This window comes from Pterocles gutturalis, unplaced genomic scaffold, assembly GCF_000699245.1.
Source record: "Pterocles gutturalis isolate BGI_N339 unplaced genomic scaffold, ASM69924v1 scaffold7682, whole genome shotgun sequence".
In the NCBI taxonomy this organism is placed as follows: Eukaryota; Metazoa; Chordata; class Aves; order Pterocliformes; family Pteroclidae; genus Pterocles; species Pterocles gutturalis.
The window spans coordinates 31586-53407 of record NW_010110182.1 but is presented as its reverse complement, the minus strand read 5'-3'; the positions used below and the strand labels follow the sequence as shown (position 1 = coordinate 53407).

General features: G+C 40.4%; 1 protein-coding gene across 1 annotated transcript in view; it reads right to left on the bottom strand.

The window, feature by feature from the left end:
- Positions 1-17476, bottom strand: part of CERS6 (ceramide synthase 6) — a gene marked incomplete at its 5' end in the record, with an annotated part of 86927 nt that extends 69451 nt beyond the window's left edge. Inside the window, 2 exons of the mRNA XM_010073241.1 lie at positions 14876-15006; positions 17371-17476. Coding sequence (XP_010071543.1) covers positions 14876-15006; positions 17371-17476 — 237 coding nt within the window. The remainder of the gene's footprint in view (positions 1-14875; positions 15007-17370) is intronic.
- Positions 17477-21822: the final 4346 nt, after the last annotated feature.

The window sequence follows — 21822 nt, the reverse complement described above, 5'->3', positions numbered from 1 at the left end:
GCCTCCCCTTTCCCTACCTCCCAGTCATCATTTGTTGCACCACTGAAACTTTAGAAATACTGCTACAAGATGCTCATTACATTGAAGGTTGTTTTTTTGGTGTGTTTTTTGTTTTTAAAGATTTAATATATTATCTTTCAGTATTCCAAACACACTACAAAAACAAACAGGGGCAGGAGATTTTTGTACTATTTTTCATGCAAAAGTTTCGTCATCAGAGCAGCAAGAATAAAACTAAAGAAACCAGGACCCTAAATTTACCAAGAAGCACCATTCTAAGCAAACTATACTCAATAGTTTCTGGGCCCCTCAGTTCAAGAGGGTCAGGGAACTGCTGGAGAGAGTCCAGCGCAGAGCCACAAAGATGATGAAGGGAATGGAGCATCTCCCTTATGAGGAAAGGCTGAGGGAGCTGGGTCTCTTTAGCCTGGAAGAGAGGAGACTGAGGGGTGACCTAATCAATCAATGTTTATAAATATGTAAAGGGTGAGTGTCAGGAGGATGGAGCCAGGCTCTTCTCTGTGACATCCAGTGATATGACAAGGGGCAACGGGTGCAAGCTGGACCATAGGAGGTTCCACTTGAATATGAGAAAAAAAACTTCTTCACGGTGAGGGTGACAGAGCACTGGAACAGGCTGCCCAGAGAGGTTGTGGAGTCTCCTTCTCTGGAGACATTCAAAGCCCGCCTGGATGCGTTCCTGTGTGATCTGATCCAGGTGTTCCTGCTCCGGCAGGGGGACTGGACTAGATGATCTTTCGAGGTCCCTTCCAATCTCTAACATTCTGTGATTCTGTGTAACAGTCTAAAAGTATTTACATAACTAGCCGTAAGGGACAGCATTACATATTTCACAACACAGTTTCTGCAGCACCTTGTACTGAATATTTCCTGTCTGATAGTCACAATTTCAATCATAGAAGATTTAACCTGCAAATATCCAGGACTACATGAGCAGATGCATTATTTGACTCCTCTGGAGAAATCCATGACAAAATTTAACTTTCACACACTCATGGTTTTTTCATCTGCCAGTTTCTCTGAACTTCAGGGAAGTGAAAAACAAAGCATCCCTGAATGAGCACTGGCTGGTCACCAGTCAATACAAACAGAAGGGCCTGTCACACTAATTATATCAGTTAGACAGAATGAGTGGAATTACATGGATGTACATGAAGTGCAAAACATGTAGCACACAGATGAAGTTATCAGAAAGGTCTCCATTGCATCCAGGGCTCTGTGTTCCGCCACAGCAGCTCAAACAGTAAGACAGAGGCTATATAGAACATTAGGCTACCATATGTCTATGGCTACACCAACAACTACCGTAGCATCATCCCAAAAAGCATTAGGGGAAGTAGCAAGTTTATCACCTCCACCAGCACTGCATACGTGTTCTTGCTGAGGCCACTGCCAACATCTATTCAGCCACAGGCCACTGCTTGCCTCTTTTGAGCCTAACAATACTCCAAGTGATGCCCACCTTGCTGTCCTGGACGATGTTATGTATGAGGTTATGCCCACCTTGCTGTCCTGGACGATGTTATGTATGATGTTATGCCCAAATACCAAAATGTGCCAATCAAAAATTTGTTTCCATGTAGGTACAAGGGAAAATCTTTCCACAAAACCATTTTGATAGACAGCCATTAAATACAACATTAGGCAGGCATCATCTTGACCCAGGTTTGTTTATAGCTTTCAGCTCTCAGCAAAGAACATTTAGGAGAAAAAAATATTTCAAAAAATCAGAACAGCATATGCAAGCTGCCACATGAGTTTACAAAATATTTATATTTACATCCGAAGAAAATACTCAGTTTAGCTTTCTCTAAAGAGCATGAAAGTACATTATTGGACAACTTATGCAGAAAACAATGTAATATAAATGCCTGTAACAGAAAAATACTGAACAATGTGGAAGCTAATTCTCCTCTGTAACTCTGTGTCTCCATGAACAGATGCACACAGTCCATGTATCTATAAAATGAAAGGTAATCAAATGTAGCATAAAACTGGGCAACAACATAAATATGAGGGAGAAGAAAGGAGTAATGACTTGCATGCCAATTCATTCATTGTCATGTATAAAATAAAATCTTACTGCCGCTACCCTTCAGTGAGTAAGGTATTTTGATATGGATTGATTGTGACTAGCAACCTGTAGAGAATTTAACATGCAAGCCCTGGATACTTGCAGGTTAAATCATTTGTCATATTCAAGTTTCTTTTTTTTGGTAGAGACTGAAATAGGAAAAGATACCAAATAGTTCTGGACTACTGAGTCTGTGCAGTTTGCAGTCTCCTGAGGAAGAGAAAAACCCGCTACAAAAGGCATCCCTGGGGATCTCCTGTTGGACTAAATGCAGAACAGTGCGAATTTGGCAAACGCCATTTGCTAATGCTACACATGCAGAACAGCTAACAGCTCTGAAGACAGCAGAAATGGGAGTAAGAAGGGTATCCTTCTAAATTAGCATTTTGTTCATATTTGTCTTTATATTTTAAATGAAAATAAGAGTGGAACTCTGTGGATATCTGCATTTACTGAAGATCCAAAAATTTGCATCCACGTAAGAATGAAGATCTATTCTGAATCTGACAGTAACTCTTCATTAATAAATACTTGATTGCAATGCATTTCATAAAGTTATTACAGCCTAAGCCAACATTGCTCATGTTGCTTTCATACTGCAAATAGTTTGAATTGGTAACAAAATGAACATCTAAGAAACAGAAGAGACCTTTCTACAAAAAGACAAAGCAGTAATAAGTATTTTTAACAAGAGAACAAGAGATATTAGTACCTGAAATCTGCCACTTAGGAGAGATCAGTATCACAGACAAACATGATAACAATAACAAATGGTGAATAACAGTAACAAATGGTGAAGAAGCAGCAGCCCAGTGCTTCAAGTAGAACAAGAGAGAGAAATGGGGAGGAAACCCTGCGCTGAATTCACAGAAGATCTTCTCCAAATCATCAAGAGTCAGTTTTTAAGCCCTTATCTTCCCCAAATCATGAAGAGTCAGTTTTTTAGCCCTATGAATCCCATCAAAATCATCAAAATCATCAAAAGGAGTCTTGAACTCTGTAGCATCCCAGACTGAGCCCTTACCTACTTGGCTGTACATCCCCCCTATAGCTCTCCCAAAAAACCCCAGCCGTCTCCATGTTCCTTCACTTTCAAGCCACTTGTCTGCAGTGTTTGGCAACTTAATTTAAAACCAAGGCCAACTGAAGAAGGCAGTTGGGTCTCTTCCATAATCAAGGGCTAGACAATTCAAGGCAAGTGGAACATAACAAAGCAGCAGCTACTGCAGTCTTTGCAGTTTTCCTTTAGTTGTCTTTAATCATTATATTGAGACTATAATTTTGAACTAGTGTTCACATTAACTAGAACTTAGAGAAGAATTATTTAACTTGCATAACATAAAATAATGATGAGCACACACAAACCACAGGAGAATGGAAACCTAGTTATTTTATTATAACCTTGCTTAATGTGCAGTGATAACGTTAAGTGATGGTGTCTTTGCAGGAGCAGCACATGAGTTAATTTAAACTTATTAATTGTGTTAAAAACTGTGTCACAGGAGGCAGTAAGGGCAGGGAATTCAGCTTTAAGTAATCCAATTTGAGGGAAGAGGAGAATTTCATAAGATGCAAAATGAAAAGTGCTTACAGCACAGTCTAAAAACAGTGAGAATCGTCTGAGGATATGGCACGGACATCTTTGCCTGTCTGCTCCAGCAGAACAGCATGGGAAGAGGGACAGTGATTCCTGACACTTAACCAATATTTTAATTTCCCCCTAATCCCATGTTTGGGCACACAGATGCCCTGAGGCCCACCTTAAAAAGAGGAAAGAGATCATAGACCAGATTCACATGTGAGAATGGCAGATATGGTAGGAAAGGAATCACAAGGGAAACTGCCAACCTTGCCCAGTTCTGGGGTCTGTTTCACACCAGTCCCCAACTAACTGGAGCCTCTTGAGCAGCATACCACGGAGTTGTAAGAAGCCTACTCCCATCTTCCCCTTCACCACATGGTTCAGCTTTCCAATGCAGTGTGATAGCAGGGCAACAAGAGCAGAGCCAGACTTGTTATTTTACTATTCAAAATTGAGAAAGAATGATAAGAATAGTTAGGCAAAGGGTGTAAACACAATCATAAGAGCAGCCGTTCAGCAGAAAAGCATTAATTCTCTCAGCCAGTGTTAATCTAAGCGCTCGTGTAGAGCTGGCAGCAGGAAGAGGTACACTCAGAGCACTGCACGGCAGACCATGCCCTGCTCCACCACACCACGTCCTCCCACCCTGCCACATCAGAAGGGGCCAGGTGGCTGCAGCAATTCCCCCTCTTCTCCCCTCCACCACATCGAAACCTGAGCTTTCACACTGGATGCAAGTACTGCCCATGCCTCCCTGGTTTCCCTTCTGTTACTCAGATGCATCCATATTCCCCATCACCACAAGCAACAGTACTCCAGCATGCTTATATGACCACCTTGTGACCCACAACAGGAAAATTAGACTGACAAGCACCCTATGTTTTTACGCAGGGTGACCTTTAACTCCAATAAGCATATTGTGCTGCCCTACAAAACAGCTGTACAGCTGTCTGGCACAGGGCTGGGCAAAAGGGAGGGCAAGGTCACAGAGGTCAGGGCTGCAGCCCCTGCTGCTTACTAGAGCTGCCACAGCAGCCTGTGCTGCTGAACTACACCCTGAGCCAGCCTGTGCAAGTGTGCCACAGCACAAAAGCACATAATAAAATTATAAAATGGTGTATAATTAAGCTGCTTATCCAGCATGGCCACCAAAGAAATGTGAATAGTCCAGAGCCCCATACAGATGCTCCAAGAGGCAAAGCTGGAAGCATAAACCCACAGGAAACTACACTGCAGCAGCTGGACTCTGGCTTTGGAAGTGCGAGTGCTGAGCAAGCTGTGCCTTGGAGAGGAGGTATGTGCAAGATGTTTAGTCCTGATTCATCAAAGAGCAAGTGTTAGGGCAGAATTAAAATTGCTGTCGGTGGCTGCACTGTGTTCTCCCAACTCTGAAATTAGGACAGCTTGGCAGCCATTAACTTATTCATGTGTCCAGGGACTCAGGCTACAAATTACTATATTTTATGTAACTCAAGGCAACCAGTACTGTCTTACCCTCTGTCTCTTGGAGCAGGGAAGCCATCAGTGAACCAGCTCTGAATGACACCATATGAAAAAGCATATTTACACAAAATAAAAAGCTTCAAGAATACTCTTCTGCACCACCTTCACACGTTGCTTACAGAGAAATTCAACTCAGCCTACCCTGGTATGAGACAAAGGAATCACTAATGCACAGAGCTATTGACTGCTGCTCTCAAGGAGCAACATCTCACTGTGATGTAAAACAGAGCAGGATTTCTGTCTTGGCTTTATATATCCAAACATGACTCTATGACTCCAGGCCTTTTTGTACAGCACTAGTTTCGCTGACATGAGTCTCAGTATAAATGCCTCATTCTCTTTTACCTTCTATTGAGGCCTTGCATTCAAGCACGTCTCTTCCTTTTCTGTGATGTTGTTAGGTATAATACTCTTAAGAGAATAATAGCTCCTTGAATGTATCAGAGTCTAGATGTAACTCTTACAGCACTGTGATAAAATGGCAGCATTTTACATGCTTACTGTAGATAACAATCACCAGACTCTCTCTTCTGCTCTCTACACTTTAGTTGCCACTTGCTAGACGACTTCAATTAGAGCCTCCCTTTTGGCATCTGTGACTCATCTCAACGTCCCTACTACCTGCAGCTATAATAAACTCTTCTTGCACTCAGCAAAGGTCACATCTTCCCTGTTCTAGAACAACTTCACAGACTCCAACTCTCTCCATATCTCATTGAAAACCTATGTCCTTCCTCGCAAAGCTGCCTCACAAATCTAACTCTGCCAACACCTGAGCTCCTACTCCCTCCTATGCCCTTCATGCCACAAACGACACGCACTCACATGGCTCTTCTCTTCCTGACCTCTGTACTCCAGTTTCAGCATGTGTGATACTTGACAGTTAAAGACTTAAGATTAGTCATCACAACAGTTTTCTAAGCAAACTATGGATACAATCTATGTGCATCAGCACAATACCAAATACTTTGTTTGCCAAGTAAATAAAACAATTTCTTTATCTACAAATTACTGCAGAATTATTGCTTCAGGAGAGCAATGAATTCCATGAAAGAGACATGAAAACCTGTTTAACTACTCAGAGTGTGAAAAACTGTTTTCACTATTCAATTTTGAATATGCTCCTTTCCATTTTCATTTAATACCTCCTGGTTCTTGCATAATGAGATAGGTAGTTGCTGTTCTCCATTTACTTTCTTAAGTCATCTTCTCCATATGATTTTTATCTTGTACTAAAGCAACACTCTCTCTTCTTACACTGACTCTGATCTCCTGAACAATCCTTGTAGCATCTACAGTCATGGTGCTGCTATTTGCATCTGCAAAGTACCATACTTTCACATAACATTTAATAAAAATGTCAATTAAAACCAGTTTGTTCTGCTCACACCAGTCTAGCATCACAACAGGAGGTAGTGACAGGCAGACCAGCTCTATAGGTTTCACCAGTAACAGTTTTATATACCTTTGAAGACAGCTTTACCTGAGTAGTGTAAGAGCTAGGCTATGTTGTTCCCCCTTGCCTTACACTAACACCATCATTAAATCTGTATAACCTGATGTATGAGTCCTTACCGATTTTCTAGAGTTCAAGGTTGCAAGGGACCAACTAGTTTGGATGGGCTCATATCCACAGTGCCCGGGCTAGAACACTGGACAGCATGTGCCCTGGTTCTACTTTACATTCATACGAAATACAGCTCTGAAACATCATGGGTATTTGTGGGTTTTCCTGTCCTTCCCCCTCCCCTTTCTTTTCTTCAGTCCTTGCAAGGATGATCCACATTTCTGAAATACTAAGACTGCTGTATTGCACCTTGCCAGAATGGCATTTTTACAGCCTGACACCAAGTGTGTGCTGCTTGCCCTATGGCACAATGTAGAGACAGTAGCCCTGCTTGGATAACAAGACTATCCCAGCTGGAAAAGTCAGATTTGGCAAATTTTATATCCATATTGTCTGTCTGGAGGAAACTCTGGAGTAAACTATCTTTTCAATTAATTATCCTTTCAATAGAGCCTGCATTCCCTCTTGGCAAGAAGTAGCAGCATCACCACAGAAGGGAGTCCAGTTGCAAATTAGTACTCATGAAGTGCAGCCCATGGGAGATGAGACTGCCTGGGGCAAAATGGAGCGTGACAGTGAAGGCTCACCCTTATCTTCCAGCTTTGGATCCATTGTGAAGGCAAAGGTGACTTTTTAGACATTATTTTGCTTCAACTAAATGAGAGCTGAGATCTTCAAGCTGCTTTTTTTAAGAGAGACACTTAACATAATGGAAAGGATAACAGAACCTCCCAAGTTTGATAATACCAAGAATCCATTTTTGTTATTAGTTGTTCTTTCTCTAGCATTTCTACCTTAGAAGTCACATGGCAGGTTTATGACTCCCTTCTTCTAGTGGTTAAAAAACAAACCAAACAAGAACATGCTTCTTGCTTTACAAGCACTTTATGTCTATTTAAGAGCCACCAATTTACTTTCACCAGCAGTTTTATGACGTACTGCTATCAGGATTCATTGACATGAAGTTTCCGTATTTTTTAATGGAAGGATACACGTTACTTAGTAACATGCCATGCAGTAAAGAAAAAAATAAATAAATGAGTAAACAATAAAGACCTTCAGAAAACCCTGTTAAAAAGTGGTCTTCACTTCTGATGAAGGCTGTCAGACTCAGCCTTTACTGGTTTTCAAGTGCAACTAGCACAAACCAGTAAGGACTTCACGTGGAAAAAAAAAATAATCAAAACTGTGGATGGGGCTCTGTGTGTGTTATAATAAAGACTAAAAATAAAAATAAAATTGTTCATTACAACAACAAAAAAACCTTCCAGCCATGAAGATTTATGCTAAGTGAGAGTAATTTCTCAGATAATTAATCTGAAAAGGGCACATTGTTTTACAAAGACAGATCATGCCACAGTTGCTCCTCTCTCCTTTTGATATAATAAGCTTGGCCCAGCTGGAGCGTACAGACAGCAGCAGTAAACAGTGACACTGAAAAACTTCTCCAAAGTACATTAGGATGCCTCAAAATTTGTTTTGCAAAGTGCTACACTCTGCTGAGTAGATTTAAAGAAAAAATCTGTGTTCACACCGTCTAGCCTTGACTTGATGCACCCGTCCGTTAAAAGAAGTTAACTTGGGCAACTTCTCAGCTTGACAATGGCACTCAGATAAACTGGGTCAATCACAGCAGCTAACAGCTTCCCCAGCTTTCCCTTTACAGGTGTTTTAAAATGGTGGTGTTTTGAGCTAGTGGCTTTGGGGAAACCACCTTGTTGCATGACCGGAGCCAAAGCAGTCTCTTTGCTTTAAATCCAGTTATCATACTAGAAGGAACACTAGTCCTCTTATGCTTCCTGCTCTACTCCCTTTAATTTAAGGCCATAATGGGGAGTAAGGAAAAAAATTAAATCAAAAATCTACTTCCAGACACAGAGAGGTATACACAAATATTCACTTCCTATTCCTCAATGATATGACACAATGCCATGTTCTGCAGACACCACTAACAGAAATAGAAAGTAGCTACTCCAGTATCATTAAAGTTTCAGTGAAGCACCATGAGTATTTCACCCACAGTCACAGAAAGCTAACTGAAATACTGAAAAGAAGAAATTGAGGATCAACAAGAAAAATATGCAAATTAGTCAACTTTTTTCACCTGTATAAACAATTTATCAGTCCTATAAACTGTTTCAGTACAAAGTGTTCCAGTACACTAGTAATTGGTAATTACATAGAGGCTTCCAGTAGTATGCCTCATTGCAGGTTGCTGCTGTTTTACAGTGACTTCCAGAAATGTTGGATTTTCCTTGAGGCTTTCTCTTTCAAGTGAGACTGCTGTCTTATGATTGATCATCTGTCAACAGAAGCACCTGTCCCAGAAGCACCCAAATGCAGCATGCAGCCCACTGCAGGACATCATGAGGAAAAGCAGCAGCTGAATTAAGTATCTGCCCAGTTAAAAAAAAATAATAATCCAGAATTATAATAGCAAGGAAAACCTCTAAATTGTTATCAGAATACTAGTTAGGTGTGCAGTTTCCCTTTCACCAAGCAGTTGAGTTACCAGTGCTGTAGATCTCCTGAACAGACCACAGCAGCAGGGGAGAGGTTATGCCTCGCAAGGAGGAACAGCCATTCCTGCCCCATGGAAAAAGCAGAGGAAGACAAGGGAGATTTGTTAATCCTTTGAACAGTAACTATCACACTTGCCCCAAAGCACATAGCATGGCTTTACAGACCCATGTCCCTGTTCTGTTTTCTGTCTGTGAAACACTGGTTTGTCCTCCATTGCATGTAGCACTGAGGCAGCTGAAAACCTGTATTCACAAATCAGAACTAAATGGACGCATAATACCACTTACAACATATTTTTGCTTGCATCTCAAAGATCATTGCATTCAGCAGTGTTTTAGAAGCTGACTTAAGAGGGCCTAAAGCTATTAAAAATTCCGAGCTAGAAGCTTTTTGACGCCTATTTATTTTCTAGTGCTTTACTGCTACACACAAAGCACAGACTGATGAATTATTTTATGCACTTTGTTAAAATTTGTATCAGCACCATTCAGAATTTCAATAACCAGGCAGCTGTCTCAATTTCTTTCCCTTGCATAGTTATTTTTCCAGTACAATTTTGTAGGAGAGAATTACTCTGCTAGTTGAGAAAAGCAATATGGCCAAGAAGTTGCAAACTGCCCAGAAAATTTTCACACAAGTGTGCGTGATAAGCAAAACAAATTTCTGCATATATCTGTCTCTATCTATATACATACACGTGCACATGCATATATATACAACTATAGATGGATAAAATCTCCCCCAAAGCAACATGCATAAACACAGTTTCAGATCCTTAGGAAAAATAATATATTCTGGCTAGGAGATGAGACAGAGACTTTTCTCTTCCCTACATCAAAACCATCAAAACTAAAAGATATCACACTTACAGATACTTTAGTATCCAAGCTTCTTCTAGAGAAGAATGAGAAAAAAAAATCTTTGGCTCTTTAGTCTGCACATTTCTATATTTTCTCATGTAGACTGTTGCATAAACTCAAAAAACTGTCTCGGCCATATGTTTCTTACAGCCACTCCTTGGAAACCATGTAAATGTCTCTAATAAGCAGCTTGCTTAAATGTACATAGCTGCAGGACAGATAAGTCATGAGCCTGATGACATTCCAAAGTTCCAGGCTAATAACTTAGAGCATCACAAATTCCTTCCCTTTGCACCAAACAACAAGGGAGAAGGACAGGATGCTTGCTCTTTCTAGACTATGTGGGCTTTGAGAAAAGCAGACATGCCTTTACACTGGTAGTGTGAGCAGCAGTGCAACACTGAAACTGTGAAGAAACTGGAAGCGGTTTAGTAATCACTACTGCATTGGATTTCTGACACATCAGACATTAAGAAAGACATTCTTGGATCCTGTATTCTGTCTGGCAATCAGGAAAGTCACCATTCATGGTCTTCCAAGAGTTACATCCTCCCAGTTGTCCCCAGCATACCTTGAAGACCTTTCCCCACCAGGTTAGTCCATGCCCGGAATTCTCATTCCGCTATATTCAGATGCAACGTTCTTCCTTAAGACATTTTTGGGAACTTACTTGTGGTCAGACACCTTTTTTTTCCTTTTTTTTTTTCTTTATTTTTTTTTTTAATACGTTTCTGTGCTACAACTACAGTTCAGCAGTCAGAGCATTTGATCCAATTTATATCACCTGCCTATAAATAGATTGATGGTCCTCTGCAGAAACAACTTTTAGTCTTGTAAAGTACTGCAGATATTCTCCATGAATAACACAGAAACCACATAAGCTTCAGAAAAGATTCAAGGTAATCTACTTTGTGTTTTCTCATGCACTCCATACCAAAAAGTACAGAGCACAAGGTCCCTGCCTTAGGGAGAAAGCTTATCTTTCCTTGATGTTAGGCTGTGCCATGGGGACAGAGTGTAAGGAGTAAAAAACAAACAGAAATGCATGGCGGTAGAAAAGTCCTCTTTTAACGCTCAGTTCACCACTTTTTCTTCTCCTCTATGCACTGTGGATCTTTGAAGTTGAGGAAAGGAGCAAAACGGCCCAAATTCCCACAAGAGAAAGAAAAGCTATGGACAGACTCTCCCCTGCAGCTAATATAGTAAGCTAAGTGCCCGAGCATTACAATCGGAGTTTATAGTAGGTGGATACCTTTCCTAGTGACTACAAACACTGCTGTTAACTACAGGTTTCATGTCAGAATCACCAAGTCCGTGAGAAACAACCTATTGACTTGCTAGTAAAATAATCCTCAGCTCCCCATCTATTACTATCTTCCTGACTAATGCTGGATCATGAATCATCACCAGGTGAAATTATCTACCTCCTCTTTCGTACAGGTAGTTATCACCATAACATCTGAAATCTTCCCACCATTACCGGTCTCCACAGATCTGACCTTCAAATGGCACCTTCTCTTTCAGACTGACACACAAAACTATCGGGTGATAGGTGGTTACGGTCCCTGAAAAGTCATTTATTTTCACTACCATGCTGTGGCACTAACAGCGTGTATAGACAAGAGATTTTGTTACTGCCGTTTTCTTCTAGGGTGTCATTCATCCCAGCCAAGCATGTTTCTCCTTGAGTTTCAGCCTTTGTCCTATTGAAGCTCCTCTACCTTAGATAGTAACCACACTACTGATTTGGCAAGAACGATCAGGCAGTCTGAGATGGTCTATGGCCCTTCTGGCACAGCTGCCTTCTCCTTTGCATCATGGAAAAGCCACTCTGGGCTCAAGGAACACTTTGCTAGCAGCAAATTGAATCATTTCCATGTAAAAAGAGTTGGAGCTCTTTTTAAGCAGCTCCACATTCACTGTGGGTTCTGTCACTTTTCTTCCCAAGTCACAGTCAATCAATGCAGTTGCCAGCAAAACTGAAGCCTTCTCTGGAAGGACAACAGCAGCTCAACAGTTGAAGGTGTGTAGGTGGGATCACTGTCATTTTGCTTGCTCTGTGCCTGCTTATTACATAAGGACACATTTTGTTCTCTGTCAGGGCTACAAAACTCTCCACTTGCACCCCAGCTACTGAAGACTTGGAATGCTCCCTTTCCCACAACTGTCATGAGCACATGTGCTTTATGCAGCCCACAGCTCCGAAGCAGCTGCCACACATGGACTCTTCATCCAGAAAGCCACCCCATTAACTCCATAGCTGTGAAAAGGCTACAGACACACAGTTCGCTCCAAACATACTGAAGTGAAGCACCACGCTTAGCGCCCTGATTTAACTAGACAACCGTTTAACACCCATACTGAGGGGAAAAAAGGGTATCCCTGGCTTCCCAGTGCTATTCTGAATACCTGCCAACAACTCCATCCAGCATGTGTGACGGCATGGTTGGCGGCAGACGCTGCACCACTGAAATCCTATCAGGGCAATGCACACACGGTTGGTTGGATAACACCACATTCACACAGCAGCATGTACATATGGAGATGAAGAAGCAACTCCCACTGCACTTTCTATAAACCACAAGCAAAGAGAACCTGAACTATCCACTTATTATTTACACCACCTTGCTTCTTGTTGGACAAGTATTGTCATTACTATTAAGTACACATATTGCAGTAAAGCCCAATGGCTCTCTCTAAATGAAGCTGACACTTAATTCTCAGTGTAAGTTAATGACATTCATTACAGCTTGCTCTTACCTTCCAATTTGCCTTCACAGCTCTCATCTGCATGCTTTTTCCATAATGTATGCCCCAAAGGAGCAAGTTCAGCACCCATAACTTTCCTATCTGTGCCTGTATTTCATGGTACATTTAAATTTTTTCCAATTCTAGGTCAGCCCAGATGTGCTGGCACTAATGCAAAAGAGTGAAGTCTTTGACCTGAGTTACAGAAGCAGTCAAATATACTGCCCAAATGTGCTAGCTCTAACAGTAATACAGTTTTATTTTTATTCCAAGATTCCACGGTCTTTCCCACAAGTTAAGCAGACAAGTATAACATTACCAGCTACAACCCTTGTAGAAAACAAATAAAAAAAAGGTTGTTCTTCACTGATCCCAAAAATCAGTAACTCTAGACCACCAGGTGCTAGTAACAGGATGACTAGGTTTATCCATAATCTCACCCTGCCTGGCTTTATTAAATATTTAGTAGGGTGGATTTTAGCTGTACCAAGGAAAGGACTATAAGCATTCTGACAGTTAAATTCCTCTGTTTATTAAAGCACAATCATCTTTAGACAATTTATCTTTCTTCTTCTAAAACAAAAAAAGGACTCCGGTTCTCTGAGCTACAGAGACAAAATGTTTAACATTTTGTTTTACAAAAACATTTTGGTTTACATTTTTTAACATTTAACTCTCTAATTTCTCTCCTATTCAGTCCTTAGTTGAAAGTAAATACCAGTTGCTACTTGCACCATATTTCAGCTATGGTTTGGCTTTGGAAAAAAAAAAGCCCTAATATATTATTTATTCAGGACCATATTATGAGCCTTCCTGTATGTCTCCACAGGAATATAAAGTTTAAAGAAAATACTTGGGAAATCTACAAAAGGAAAAAGGAAAGGAAAAAATATATATGAAATATATTTAGTAAATCTGCACAAATGATACAACAGTATATTCCACAAATTGTTTTTTTTTTATAGACATTCTCCCTCCCACCCCCCCCGGCTGGTCTGCAATGTTTTTCTGATTTCTTTACTTGCAATTTCTTAAAGAAATAATTTAAGAATTGTTATGAATAAAAAAAAAAACAACTTGGAAAACAAGATTAACTAAGGTTTGCTTTCCAGCTTAAATAGGCTTCCTCTATTTCTGCTGACATTTCTACCTAAAACTTCTTTCCCAGCTAAGAAGTGTAACTAGAGTTTTAAGCCATCAATAAAACAACTACTTGACCAACAGGGTGTAATAAAGCCAATACTTGTTTATGGCCTCAGCAATATTTGCCAAGGCTCTTGATTTGAAGCATGTAAAATTTGCCTTAAAGGCAGGACCTTCCACATCAAAGGAACAACATCCAGCAGTGCTAGAGGGCTGAGTCTTGGAATTAATGAGTCTTTTAAATACACTAGTGTTATTCTTTGTGTTTTCTTACGAATTCAATGTCTATCAGTCCTCCTTTAAGAAAAACATGTAAATATTTTAAGTGGATTTAATTTTCCATCCTCTTTCAATGCAGATTAAGTATTAATATGTTAAATCCAGCTGGCATGGAAATGTAACACAGATACTAAAAATAATGGAGTCTAAGTAGAAAAACAAACTTTATACAGATAACTAGTTTGAGGAACAGCTGGGTACTGGGAAAGATTCCTTTGAATTAAACCCTGGCAGGTGAAAAATAACTTCCTAAAGAAAGTGTAGAAGCCTTTAGCTTCTCTGAGCTCAGTGCACCAAAGGAAACAGACTAGTAAAAGGAGACAAGCCTGGGATGAGAAAAAAATAAAGGGTTTAGCAACCCAACTGGCTTTTAACTTTGCTTCTCCATCTCAGATCTCTGTCTGGTTGTATAGCTAAACATTGTGCTATATAGACAGCTTTCTGGCCTAACATCAGGCAATTTGTCTCAAATTATAATTTTCTACCTCTCTACAAAAATAACCGCGAAGAACAAAGGGAAAAACTGATGAGGACACAGGCTTAACAAGACTCAAGAAGAGAATGCACATCCTTACATGCTCTCACAGAACTTTGTAAGAGTGCTGGGCTTTTCCTGGTTGCGTCTTTGTCGAAACCAACGTTGAATGCTGCGTACATCCCAGTCCAACTGCTTGGAGAGGCCCTCCAGCCTCTTCTCATCTGGATGCTACAGAAAAGAGAAGGATAAAAATTATTTCCTTGCCCAACTGCAGTAATGGCACTTTAAATTCAGAACCACTGTAATCGCCTCTCGATGTCTTAGAGGCTGCCTGTCAGACACATGGATACATAGAAATAAAATCAATTTCACAGAAATCTGCTGGCAGATCCACATCAAAATACATTTACAGTGACTATTATTAATATAGAAGGACATATGCTGTAATATTGCATGCAGGTTATTACTAATAAGAAACTTAAAGGGGACAATGGGATGAAAACATGCTTGAAACATGGAAAGTGATGATAAGCAGGGATAAAACGCCATGCATTTCTCAAGCAGCAGGGCTTACAAACACCCCTCTGCCTGCCACATGCTATGCCTGTTCCATCCTCCTGAATCAGGATCTTTGGCCTATCGACTGTTGCCCTAGTGAAGATTGTTTAACTGACATGGAAAGAAGATTATCCCATGTTTGTGCATGTTAATGTTAAAAAAAAAAAGAGGACATTAAACAAAGTGACAACTTCAAAAGGAAAATCAACCTTGACAACAAGGATAGAGAATTTTTCTTCTGTAAAATTAGCTACACAGAACTATTCTCCAAAGCAGCAAACGTAGAACTCTTATTCCATCAGAGCGCCTGCAAACCAGTGCAGAGGTAAGGCAAAAGAAAATGAGTTGGTCCTTAATTTGACTACTATATGGATAGAAGAGCAGTACGGGGCCACATTTCCAATCGTGCAGCAATTCTACATGTACAGAACTGCATGAGGACTATTCATATATTTCTCCTGATCACATTCTTTTTTAAAGAAACAGGAAAAGGTCAGTTACACATATAAGATACAAGAGCTGCTACAATAAAGACTTTTTAAAATGTAAGAGGTAAAACAGCAAAACTTTTATCAGGATGAAGTTTCATCTATCATCCTCCAGGAAAAGACAGGAAGGAAAGGGAAGGGAAAGGATGAGACAAGAAAAGGGTGAAGTATTGGCCCTCCATCTCAAAAAAAAAAAAAAAAGTTTTTAGTCAACCAAATTAGCCACTAGTTTTTCAATGAAAAGTTAAGAAAATCCATTCTCTGTAACTTCAGAAAAATCAAATGATTGATGCAGTTCTTCATAGCTTGATTAGAGAGAACTGTTGCATATGACTCAAAAAAGGTAGGTAGCTAAAAAGGACAGTTTCTTTGAGAGCAGCTACCAGACAGCCATAGCAAACTCTTTCAGGAAAGTAGATACTTTCCTTTGGAGCTCTTCCCACTTGTCTCTGTGTACTGGGAGCCCTGTGTGCCAGCTCCTACCATGAGTCACAGGCATCACTTCACACACTCAGGCCCTGCGTTGGACTAGCAGATTCTGCAAGGAAAAATAACAACAAAAAATATCCCATTCTTCCTCCAGCTGAGTCTGGGTGAGAGCTCATGTGCCGCAGCTTTTAGAAACAAGGTATGTGTGATTCCCTCTCTGAAAACAGGACAAAAACCACACCAAGTGCCATGGTGATCTCAGGATAGGGTAAGACATACAAGCAAGACAGATCCATGACATATTTCATTGTCCCTGACACTGAACCCAATTTTGCCCCCTATGACTAACGCTCTTGGAAGTTGAGGCTGATGCCTTTGCTGTAGTGTGCCCAGCTGCAGCCTGGAGCTGAGGTGGGACTGGAAGTTTCTGCAGCACAGTGGCTTCATCCTCCAGGCCTCCACAGGCCTTTCCACTACCAAATGGCTGACCGCCGAGGTCTTCAGGAGATGCTAAAGGACACATGACCACTGGTCACTGCTACAGGAAAGTTCGGGATGCTTCAGAAGCATGGATGGGATGACACAGAGGTTTAGTTGAGGTGCCAGCCATACAGTGAGAGCTGTAGAGACAGAGACATTAAGTGGTGGGGGAAAAAAATCTGCAAGCTCTTCAACATTATTCTAAGGACATTCATCACACCAACAGCTGAGGCACCAGCAAGCCACCAGTGCCCTGTGCTCAGGCAGTTCCCCTAGAAGGAATAGCTTTGAAGTTTCATGGAAAACAAAGACGACCAGTCTTACTGGCTCACAATTTTGCTGCTTTCTAGAAAAAAATAAATAAATATGATTTTGTGTAAATTTCTAAAAGATAAGGAAAAAAAAGTGTGTGTCCATATGGCACCTACAAAGTGCTTCTGTAACAACTTTTTTTGACTAAAAGCTTACAGGAGACGTCACGAAGGGATGCACAGCTGCTCAAGCTGGCATGCCAGTGGCAGCCTTGACATTTGCATGTTCTGATTTTAGCTGTAAAATACAGCGCTACATTTCTTCAGACATAGTTGATCATGCCATATCCATTTTATAAGGTAAATATTTTAGTAAAATACTCTACCTTTGTAATAGCTGTGAAAACTTTTTCCAGGATAGCATTAGGTTGAGCTTTCTGTGGTCCATTGGCTTGGACTTTAAGGCCTAAGGCACATGGTTTAGCAATGAACCTGTGAGAAACAGAAGAGGAAAAAAGAAAAGTTAAATCCTTCAGTTATTTATTTCATTGCTGCTATCAATCAATGGCATGTGGTAAATGCACAGACATTACAACCCTGCCAGCAAAAACAATACTTAGCCTTATAGCTCAAAAAGCAAGCTCATACAGGTGATTATTGCAAAATAAGTAATATCACTTTGAGGGATGAAAGAAACTCCGTGGAGCAGATGAAACTGAGGATTTTCTTTCATGTTGTGAAAAAAAGAGACAGAAAAAGAGCATGAGAGGAATGCCTCCTAGAGAAGTACCAATGAATGAAAAGAGCAGGGCAGCTTGCAAAGAGAAGGAGAGCACAATATTCTTCTCCAGAGTTTTTTCATAAATCAGTTTCCAGAGTAGCTGCTGCCTCAGGACTCCTTTTGCACAGTGGCAATTCAAAGTCCTTAAATGCATCAAGCACTGAAGCTTCCCAGTCAATACAATTTTCTAAACCATGAACTGTAAACAGTATTGAGCCATGCCTCAAAGACCTTGTTCTCCCTCCAAACTCTTCTGCTAAAAAATGAAGCTGTCACAGATCCAAAAACCAATCCATAAGTTCATCCAGTTTATAAACTGGGTGTCTCTGATACATTTTAGAGATGAATTACATAACCTACATTACATACACTTAAAGAAGACAATTTCACTGGTTAAAAACTAAATTATTTGTATCTGTGAGTACAACTCTGGAACCCACAAGGAAAGTACAAAGTCTGTACAGGAATCACATTCATATGACCAGTATGAACTTTTGCCATCTTTGAACTATGTAACTCTTGATTTCACTTAAAAGACTTCCGTTTCCTAAGACTTCATTTGCCAGCAGGGACCAAAACAATACACTCAGTAGTCGAGTAGTTCCACATTCATCCAGCTGAATGACCACAAGTTCTTAAAAATCATGGAATTCTTATCCACATGCAAGCCCCATTTTAAACACTGTTTGAGCTACAACTGCTGTTTCTGCTATGTTTAAGAGAGCACAGCTGATTAAAAAGAATTAAGTCCTAAGCAATGCTATGGTGGTTACAGCAATAGCACTTGGTAGAGAAAGATGGGTCATGCCAGACCACCTTGTTTTCCTTGTTTCTCCAAGAAAAAATTCTTGATGAGTTGAAATGCATATGAAGGCAAATACTATAGCCTGGAACCATTTTAGTGACTATTTGTGAGGGGGGTGGGAAGTCACATATCCAAATACACATCAGTGAACTCACTCTTTGATCCTTATATGTCATAAGAAAAAAAAAAAAATCTTATTACACTCTGTAAAAGTTTTACTGCAATCTGGATCAGCTGCAGATTGCAACCATACTGCTAGCTCCCTGGCATCAGCCAAACCAATGACACTGCATCAGGTGTAAATTCCCAGCTTTAGGGTTAAGAGCTTTGATGATTCTAGTTTCACTGCTGAGCATAAGCAGAAAGCAGTCCAGTTTTCTGCTCATGAAACAGCAGCATATAAACTCTGTACGTGTTACACGTAAATACCATGTCATCTAGCTACACTGGAAATTTCTATATTACATAACGTATAAGGAGACAAAAGAAGCAGTGAGAATTGTATCCTCTAGTTTAACACAGACTTGCAAAATCAGTCTCCTCTGAAGTAAGACTTGATTTGGTTTTTTTTGTTGTTGTTTGTTTCTTTGGGGGTTGTGTTTCTTTGGGTTTTTTTGGGGGGTTGTGTTTCTTTGTTTGGTTGTTTTTTTAAATACATCTTTCAACTTCTGTTTTGCTTTTCTCCTTCTGCTGAGTGAAGGAATGGGATAGCCATGATACAACTCCAATAGAAAGGCAGTTCCCTAAACATGCTAATTTAAAAGAAAAAAAAATTAAATTTGATAAAGTCAAATGCAGATTAAAAAGTCTAAAACAAAACACATTTTACGCTTCAATTTGGTATTTTCTAAAGAGGAATTTAAATTTTTCTTCCTTTGCTGCTTATGTTTTTCACATGCACTGGAGGAATGGGCACATGACCTGAACCAGAGCTTGTCCACAAGGACAGCACAGCGCAGTAAGGACATGTACAGGGTGCACAGCTGCAAGACACAGGATGATCTTGGCCAGCTATGTCTGGGAGTAAGGGATAGAGAAGGTCAAAAAAAAAAACCAAACACAAAACACAAAGGTCTCTCTCCTGATATACTCTTGTGGTCTTTCTCCATTTTTGAAAAAAGCTTTAAAAAAAAAAAAATCCCCTCAGGGTATCATTAATTCCTAGTAGGCCACTCAAGGGAAATAAAGCAATTTTAACATAAACATTTTATGCCTGCAATACTGAGCAGGTCTGGCCACCAACTCAGGTGTGCTTGAGCCATGTCCATGTGATTGCCTTCGGTGCAACTGGTAAAATTTAAGAGAGATTTTTTACTTTCCATACAAAAATGTAATGAGCTTTAGCTATACTTTGCAGTACAAAAGTTGTTCTTCAAGGTTAAAATAGAATTTTAAAGTAGAAATTAATCAATAGGATCCCAAGTGTCACACCAGGTGCCATAAAAAGCACCATTAACATAATTCTCACCAACAGTTTTCTGTAATAATTGAAATAGAATGATAGAATGGTTTGGGTTGGAAGGGACCTTAGAGATCATCTAGTTCCAACCCCCCTGCCATGGGCAGGGACACCCTCCACTAGCCCAGGTTGCTCAAAGCCTCATCCAGCCTGGCCTTGAACGCCTCCAGGGATGGGGCATCCACAGCTTCTCTGGGCAACCTGTGCCAGTGTCTCACCACCCTCACAGTGAAAAATTTCTTCCTAAACAGATAAATAAGTAAACAAAACAGAATTAATGTTTGATACCTGTACAAACTATGTGCGTTTTGCCAAACGCTGCACTTCTTAAAAGCACTATTCATTTTCCATTTCTGCTAACACTGTGGTATTCAATTCCCCAAGCAGTCTTAGTGAAACCCATGGAACTATTTATTGCGGAAGGTACTGCAATTAAGAGGGAAGAACTACTGTGAAAGAGTAAAGAGAGCAGAATTTAGTGTATTGCCAGCTTTTCTCTTTAAAACATGTAAATCTGAACAAATGCCACACTAATATATCTTTTTTCAATGGATTCCAGTACAGCTGAATTAAAAGTTTACATTCAATTACAGAGAAATTAAAAGACAAGCATTTTTTGCCAAATGCAGTCCCATAATTTCTAGATCCAGACCAGAAACACCAATATAAACAAGGGAATTAAACTCAGAATTCAAGAGCCTTTTTATAGGCAACTTTCTCCTTCACAATCTAAAGCCACATTTTAAAACAAAAACAAACCAAAAGCCCACAGCCAGCCAGTTCAGGTACTGCAGGTTACTGCCGAGCATCTCAGTGGACAGCACTCAGCCTCTGCAGGCCCATAAACACCAGACTGTCTGCCTGAAGACAACAAGCGTTTCGGAGGGTCCCATGCCCCCTGAAGGCAGGCCCTGGTTTGCATTTTGGATCATGACTGTTTTTCTCAAATTCATTATTTACAACAGCAAGGCCTCATACTCCACCCAAACTCAGAGATCAGTTTTTCTCTACAAAGGAGTCAAGAAAACGTTTGCAAAATGATCCCCCACCTCCCCTAGAGCATAAAAAGAAGCAGCATTTCACAAGAAGCATGTAAATTTGATCAAGAACAAGTAACATTTTGGGTTTCCCACTTGCCCTTTAACAAACACCAGCTAGACAAAGCCATCTATTACTAATAGATGAATAAGGAGAAAAATGAAAAGTTAAAAAAAAAACAAAACAAAACAAAACACCAAAAAACCCCTCAGAAAAACACCAACTAAAAATTAACTTTGCTCTGGTGGAGGAAGGTAAATGCCAGTTGGTGCATTTGCAGCGATTGCAGTGGGCGCAAGTGCTGCGTAGAGGAAGATGAGGATCCCACCCAGGGAAAACAAAACCCCAAACCTGCAGACTCTTCAGAAGCCCTTCCCACACCTCCACACTAGATGTCTAATTCCTCACGTTCATAAATTAACAGCTTAAAAATATGTTGGTTCCACTTCCTGGGCACTCCCCACCCTGTAAAAGTTTCTCTATAGATATGCCAACAGGTCAGATCTGCCATGAGTACAAACCATCCTGGGCACGTCAACTGGAAATGTAGCTGCAGTTATCACTGATAAAATAACTTCTAATCAAAGAGTAAGGAAGATGCCCCCACTGACTCACAGAGGTAGGTCTTTCTGTTTTCCTTTACCAGCTATTTGAGCCTTACTAATTGGGGTGGGTTAACCTTGGCTGGATGCCAGGAGCCCACCAGGCCCCCCCCGCCCCCGCCTGCCATTGGCTGTTCTGGGTTAAGGTGTGGT